Source organism: Anabas testudineus, chromosome 19 (genome assembly GCF_900324465.2).
Source record: "Anabas testudineus chromosome 19, fAnaTes1.2, whole genome shotgun sequence".
NCBI lineage: Eukaryota > Metazoa > Chordata > Actinopteri > Anabantiformes > Anabantidae > Anabas > Anabas testudineus.
The window spans coordinates 6,855,101-6,862,779 of record NC_046628.1 but is presented as its reverse complement, the minus strand read 5'-3'; the positions used below and the strand labels follow the sequence as shown (position 1 = coordinate 6,862,779).

The 7,679-nt window shown below is 40.7% G+C and overlaps 1 protein-coding gene across 1 annotated transcript; it reads left to right on the top strand.

Annotated features, from left to right (window-relative positions):
• Positions 1–459: 459 nt before the first annotated feature.
• On the top strand, positions 460–7,627 carry wipi1 (WD repeat domain, phosphoinositide interacting 1). Its single transcript, XM_026351544.1, has 12 exons — positions 460–861; positions 2,085–2,167; positions 3,195–3,364; positions 3,480–3,576; positions 4,009–4,106; positions 4,235–4,327; positions 4,407–4,477; positions 4,706–4,813; positions 5,024–5,188; positions 5,275–5,382; positions 5,496–5,635; positions 6,305–7,627. Exons 1-12 carry the CDS (start codon positions 785–787, stop codon positions 6,424–6,426), a joined length of 1,332 nt encoding a protein of 443 aa, XP_026207329.1. The 5' UTR covers positions 460–784; the 3' UTR covers positions 6,427–7,627.
• Positions 7,628–7,679: the final 52 nt, after the last annotated feature.

Below are 7,679 nucleotides of genomic sequence, written 5' to 3'. Positions count from 1 at the left end.
TTTTAGCGAGTCCCTGTAACAATATTAATAATACACTGTAGCCCAAATACTGTAGCTTGATATATCGATTTCCACAAGAAACGGATTTCAGTTTTTCATGTCCTTATATCAGAGGTCAAACAACTTTTTATAGGACATTTATCTGTCAAATGATAGTAAAACAGAGGAGTCGTTCAGTGAAACCTCTGTCAGGTCGCTGATGTGTCGCAGAAGGAGCAGTAAAAAACTCGTACACGTCTCTTATCCAATGAAAACATCAAAACATTTCCTCGTGACAAGACTGAAAACATAATTGGCCAATCAGCAGCTTTATCATCTAATCAGGCGGGTCTTATTTAATCGACAGCTGTTGCGTCAAATAAACACAAGGTGTTAAACAAATCGACCAATAGAAATAACGGAAAAGAAGGGTTGACGTGTTCCCGACAGCCAATCGCGATGCGGCTCAGAGTGACGCATCCTCCCATCAGCTGTTTTTGTTTTGCTGTGTGAATATTGGAAGTTAGCACAATAACGGCGGTGTCGAAGAAGTAAAGTAAAAAGCCGCATTTGGGAGGTGTTGTCGTTTCTCTCATCTCCTGATTATATTCGATATAGCTCGCTCTTTGTGTGATGTGTGCTATCTGAGCCAGCCTGCCCGGACATTCCTCTGCCTGAAGACTGCGAGCGTGGCGCCTGGAGTCGGCAAGCAGAGGAGGGGAAGCGGGTTCCGGTGGGGATCGACCCGAGCCCAAGGCCTCCGACCTCGACCGGGGAGAGGAAAAGGATTTTGGCGACTCGACGAATGGAGTCTCAGGACGCACTGGATGGCCCCATGGTACACCGAGGGTTCATCTGTGCTTCGTTTAACCAGGACACCACGTAAGCGACCTGCGGGCCGGGCCGATGCATGAACTCAATCTCCTTGATGCACCTGACTGTTGCATAATTATTTTCAGCCGTATTTACATGCTCTGATTCTTTTCCTGGTGCTTTGTAACAAAGCCCGTGAGAGGACAGTGGTATGCGTGCACACAAAAGGAAACGAAGCTGCTGTATTGCTTATTAAAACTTCCAGATGAGTCTCTGCCAGCTCGGACTGAAGTAGGCCACTGTGTCAGTTTTCCAGGCCTGTTGCACATTCATTTAGACAGTTGGTAGTTAAACTTCTGGCTAGGGTATAATAAGATCGAGCTTATTGCAATGTATTGATGCATGATAACAATTAACATACAATTGTATTACTCAGTAACTAACAGCAGACTAGCAGACGTTCATGCCAATTTTGAACCCAGTAATTTTGAGCATTCACATCTGCGCAGTACATGTCCATTGCCACAGGCTTAGAGTTTATTAGGAGGCAAACTATGTACTAAGACACATATACAGAGATGACTTCTTCAGTTACAAGTGTGCCTCCTTCAATAAACATCTGACTACCACTGTAAAACTAAGCAGGTGGCAGTAACCCTGGCATTCTTATCTCTATGCCATCATAAGATAAGGTAAGTTTATTTGGTGCAGTTAGCATATTTTACTGAAATCTACATTATGACTGTGTTGTCTAAAGACAATAACATAAATTGAAAGAAATCATGTCATGTACTGCATGACTGCAAAGGACCTCCTCAGATAAGGTAAAGTGACCTGGTAGTGTCCTGTCAATTTGACCCTGTCCTGGATGGATTACTGAACAGCCAGTACAAGATCAGGGGCTCCTTTACCTCCTAATTCACTGCACCTGAACCTTAGTTACAAACAAAATGACCAGATATAGGTAGAAACCACCAAACAGAGACACAGAATGAACATAAATAGAACAACAATCACCACCTTTTTACTATTTACACCACCTATTTTACTTTCTATTAATCTATTCTTGTAATAAATAAAATAGTTTTCTGGGATTGTGTTGTAACAATAGCAGATGTGTCAAAATGTTGACAGAAAACCATAGTAGTAGAGTGTATTATCTGTGTGACAGCAAATATAGCACATTAGGTTTGCTATGGATCACTGTAATTACAGATTAATGTCAACTTAACAATAGTGGCTGTGGCTGACAAGATGGTCGGTATTGTGTGTGTGTGTGTGTTTTATTGTAGTTCTCTGTCAGTGGGCACCAAAACTGGCTACCGGCTTTTCTCAGTTACTGCTGTGGACAAACTGGACTGCATCCATGAAGGAGGTAAGAGGGAAACTGTTCTACAGTATGTGCAGCAACATTAAGTTATATTGTCACATGAGAGGGCTTCTGTAAAGCCACACCGACATTACAAACCATGAATGTTTGAGGACTCTAGTGAGGGTAACCTTTGAATTGAAGTTGCTAGTTGTGTTGTGAGTAATCATCATGACATATGGGCTAGAAATTGGGAGGGAATTAAATTATTAACTGAACTGAAATTTTATCCATCTGCAGTATAGTATCAACTTGTAAGTTTCCTCAATGATGAAATTGTACCAATAAATACACAGCTGGACTTTGAAACACAGTTTACAATGAAATCAATTTAGTTTAAGCCTCAGGTGAGTTAACATTCTATTGTCTGCTAAGCCACATTGCTGTGAATCCATCTACTGTAGTTTAATGTCTTGCACCATAAAGCCCTGAACCATCACTCATCCTGCAGTCACAATGATAAATATAAAGATTACTTACGTTTTAAGTCGCACGCCATAACCTCCTACACTGACAGCAAGACAACTTTTATCCAAACAGATCAATTGAGCCCTGCGGAAACAAACAGACAAACTAACAAGCCAGTATACCAATTACCATTTTAAGGGAGCTGATTGGCTCCTTAAGCCCTGCTTGTTTAGACATACTGCCAAATAAAACTGAAGGGGTTACTGTGCCTGAATATATGTATACTGCAAGTCTTATTAAGAGGAACTGATTTATAGGTTATGTTATGCATACATTAACTACACTGTTAGACCTTCCCTAACACAGGCCACGACATGCTGAGGGAAACACAGGAACACTCATTTCTCTAATCCTTAAGTTGCAACAGGGGAGAACATTGAGGATCATTTTGAGGATGTTTCAGTTCTACAATGTTCCTACTGTCTCACAGTTTCTCTGTGTAGCAAATTGCTTGAGTTAAACAACATTGGAAGATGCCACATTTGTCTTTTTAAATTTATAAGGGTGTGGGTTGGTGATTTGAGCTGTGATGTGACGCGAGATCTTTCCCTTGTCCCTTTCCTAGTCGAGTGTCCGGATGTGTATATAGTGGAGCGGCTTTTCTCCAGCAGTCTGGTGGTAGTGGTCAGTTTGTCCATGCCACGACGCATGAACGTCTACCACTTCAAGAAAGGCACAGAGATTTGCAACTACAGCTACTCCAATAACATTCTCTCTGTCCGGCTCAACAGACAGGTAAGAACAGAAAATCTCTCCATACCTGTAATCTATAATTCAGATTTGTCCGGTCACGTGTGCCTGCCTGTCATGATAATCGCTTTGTTTTGGTCACTGTGTGTGTCAACGTCAGCGGCTGGTCGTGTGCTTGGAGGAGTCGATCTACATCCACAATATCAAAGACATGAAACTCCTCAAGACCCTTCTCAACACACCAACCAACCCCTCAGGTACATTTAAGATATTGTATAGACATTGACAAGTAGACTATCAAGTAGTGTGTACACTGATTCCTGTCAGCAGCTGTAGCTTGGTAACATTAACCACCAGAATCTACTGGTCATACCATACCAAACAAGGCTGTAGCAATAAAACCACTAAGTGCAGTACAATGCATAAGAGTGGTTATTGCACATGAGCTCAACTCTCCTTTTGTAAGGTAAAATATTAGCTTCTTTCAGATTTTACATTCTGTTGCTTTAAATATACTAGCTGAAGTACACAATACCAATAAATACAACATATAGATCCATTATGATCTATATATTGTGGCAAATAATGGGAAAACTGGTCTAATAGGTGTGTTTAAAAAAAAGGAAAACAGAAAGGAAGAGGACAAAAGACAGAAAACTGTATGAATTATCCACTGTACTCCCTTGTAGGTCTCTGCGCTCTCTCTGTCAACCACAATAACTCCTACCTGGCGTACCCTGGCAGCTCCACCATCGGAGAGATCACAGTTTACGATGCCAATAACCTGGTGAGCCTGAATTCAACTCTAACACAGCAGCAAAGAAAATTGAGTAACTGTTGTCATGTCTCTTTAAAACCCCATGGGGAAAAGCAGCCTGCTCATTAGAAAGCACTTGTTTCCACTTGCTCCTTTAGAGCACTGTGACGCTGATCCAAGCCCACGACAGTCCCCTGGCAGCCCTCACTTTCAATGCCTCTGGCACCAAACTGGCCAGTGCTTCGGAGAAGGTGAGCACATGATACCCTCATACTCTTGCTTCTGTTTTATTATCTACAAGCCTCTGTCTGACCAGATTCATGTCTACAGGGCACTGTTATTAGAGTCTTCAGCATTCCTGAAGGACAGAGGCTGTTTGAATTCCGGCGAGGGATGAAAAGGTTAGCACTCATACTTTAATGTTGTCAGATGATTCTCCTATTCTCAAACAATTTAAGGTGTTAAGGTGAAGAGGGCGCTTAATTAAAACAAAAAAACAAATTTGAGCTAAACTAGGGCTTAGGAATAAGCAAATTATATCTAAAACATCAATCATGTCTTTGATGAGTACATCCTTGTATGTATGTATATTTTAATAAAATATATTTTCTTATTCTGTCTGTTGTCAGATATGTTAGCATTAGCTCGCTGTCCTTCAGTGCAGATGCACAGTTCCTGTGTGCCTCCAGCAACACCGAGACAGTCCATATCTTCAAACTGGAGCAACACAGCCCCAGGTGAACACTTCCAATGTTTGACTTAATTCATCAAGTTGAAACAATCATTTGTGATTTGTAGATCATACATTTGACTAATCTGTCATCTACAAATAGATAACTGTGCTGATAAAACTCAAGTCATTTTGCTGGCTCAGAGCAAAATAAATAAATCTCTATTAATGTTGTGTATCTGCAACTTTAATCATGCTCCATCTTGTTTCTTTCCAGCCATGAGGAGGAGTCTCCTACATGGTCCCAGTATGTGGGCAAAATGTTCACAGCAGCCAGCACCTACCTGCCCACCCAGGTGTCAGACATGATGCATCAGGACAGAGCCTTCGCCACTGTACGACTCAACATGTTCGGTCTAAAGAACATCAGCGCCCTGGCCACGTAAGACACCGTGAAACAGAGACACAACGGGGATGTTTTTTTAAGGGTATATAGGTGTTTATTCAAATCTCGTTTTCATTTGTCAGGATTCAGAAGCTCCCTCGGCTGCTTGTGGCGTCCTCGGATGGGTTTTTTTACATCTACAATGTGGATCCACAGGATGGAGGCGAGTGTGTCCTTGTCCAAAAACACAGGTGTGTGTGTGCCTCTTAATGGCCAGCATCATGCCAAAATGTCTGCATGTTAACTTATAGTTTAAAATTTACATTGATGTTTAACCTAACCTTTTTCTGCTCTGTTCCTACAGGCTGTTTGACTTCAGTGAGGAGCAGGTGGAACAGAGGGAGGAGGAGAAACCAGAGGACGTCTCTCCCCAACCAGCTAATCAATCATATGCTGCCACCGTGGCTCTTCCTTCAACCCCACCCGCCTCCACCACTCTCATGGGTATGTTTTTGCCATACACGAGACAATGAAAAACTATTAAAGATTCAACAAGGGCACTACATTGTTATTGTTGTTCAAAACGTATGTATGATCTGAAAGAAATCCTAATACAAGTCTACATTAGCTTATTAGGATGATTAATAGAAAAATGATGTAATTGTGACACTGTAAAAACCTTCATTACACGATTTTGTTACACAAACACTGACCCATGTAAAGTATCTTGGTAGTAACGCTTTTACAGTCCAGTTTAAAGATATGTTTTTTGGAATTTGTCCTCTGTACAGCACCACATTGAAGTTGAGATTAACTAGGTTAACTGGGTTTCAGTTAACCATGTTTGAAAACATGTTTGTTCCATTATTCATGAGCCACCAAAAATGGAGGTGTATGAAAATAGCTGTTTTTTCCGACTTTGTTCAGATCTTGAGTATTTTATCTCAAATTCAATATGGTAGTGTACAGAGGACAAATTCCAAAAAACGTATCCTCGTTGCATTACTCACAAAACTGATCTTAAAAAGTTGCACTGAAGGCTGCAAATCTCCAGTAAAACAATTTGTCAAAGAGTCATTCTAATTCAAGTAGCTGATGCTATATCAGAATGAACATAGGGATGTTTCAGTAGCGAAGAAATGCAAAAAAAAATGTATGTTCCTGTTTTCACAGGCTACTCAGAGGATGGTGGGGCCCAGAAGGGTGAGGTCATCCCTGAACACGAATTTGCTGAGGGCCCCGTCTGTCTGGATGACGAGAATGAGTTTCCTCCAGTTGGCAAACAGAGTAACTGACCAAACCACCCTCGCAAATCTTCCTGTCCCTGCGTAACGACTAGACTTACTTGTTTCAAACAGGGAGGATGGACAAAAACAATTCCTGACATGTTGAGACATTGTAGCAGCCCCAACCTCCCTCATGTATCCCTGCTGGCCTAGGGTCAAATCTTCCTGGTGTTTCTGTATTCTGCATCCCTCTCAGTTTTTGTAAGAACAATGACAAGAAAAGGTCCATTCATTATAGAAACATTCAGGACATCTTAAGCTCTTTGCTTTGACAGAATCAAATTCTGTCCGAAGAGCCCCACTGTTATCTTCAAAAAAACTCCACTCTACTTTTTTTTTTAGGAGATGACAGCTCAGTGACATTAGAGGTGCATGATACAGTGTGTAAGTAAGAAGACTGAATATTACAACATAAGTAAACAACAGGCAGGCCTGGCCTGCAGCCTCTGTAGAATAACCAGGAGCCAGATTCACAAAAATGCTCTTAAGAGAGACAGGAAGTCAACTGAGAGGTCATTTTTGCTGATTTAGTCTCATCTCTCAAGTATATGTGTTGTTTTCTGTCCCATAGAACTCTTATCATTTGCAGGTCTGTCTTCAAGGGCATTATTGTCAATCAGGCTATAGCGCATTACATGTGTCACAACTCAAGAAAGGAGCAGTAGCTAAGAGTATAAGTGTGATACACTGTTTAAATCATGATACATGCAGTAAGTATTAAATGACTCGCAGATGCAGCTGTGATGCTAATTATGGTAGTGATAGATGAGACTAAAAACCTACAGTGGCGCAAATGTAACCTGATAATATATCTGGAAGCTTGACGATGAGCTGTATGCGACAAAGTTACAGGTCCTTGAATTTCAGTGATATCCTGAAGACCTTTTTATTTACTACATGATGTTGAATATGTTAACATGTACGTCATTTTTACTTTGATGTATTAAATATTTTATTGCAAAATGTTTTAAGTATTACACATCAACGCATATACTTACCATGCATAAATATATATTGAGGATTTTTACTGTGTGTATAATGTGTATATAAATAACATTTATGTAAAGTACTGTTGTTTTAAGTAACATGGTTATACCATCTGATTTGCCAAAGGGTGGCACTGTTAGGACACCTGTAAGCTGCATTGAGCTGTTCAGTACTGGACATTTACACCAGAGACTCATTAAAGTTGACAAGTGATTCAACCTCACCACTGTCTGTTTATGATTTGGCAAATAGCGTCATTTTTGTTTGATTAAAAC

Excerpts from the sequence above, each read along its gene's own strand:
- wipi1 (XM_026351544.1), top strand. The coding sequence starts at position 785 with ATGGAGTCTCAGGACGCACTGGATGGCCCCATGGTACACCGAGGGTTC. Across the intron at positions 862-2,084 it reads TCGTTTAACCAGGACACCAC|TTCTCTGTCAGTGGGCACCA; the intron begins GTAAGCGACCTG and ends GTTTTATTGTAG. Across the intron at positions 4,814-5,023 it reads CTGGAGCAACACAGCCCCAG|CCATGAGGAGGAGTCTCCTA; the intron begins GTGAACACTTCC and ends GTTTCTTTCCAG.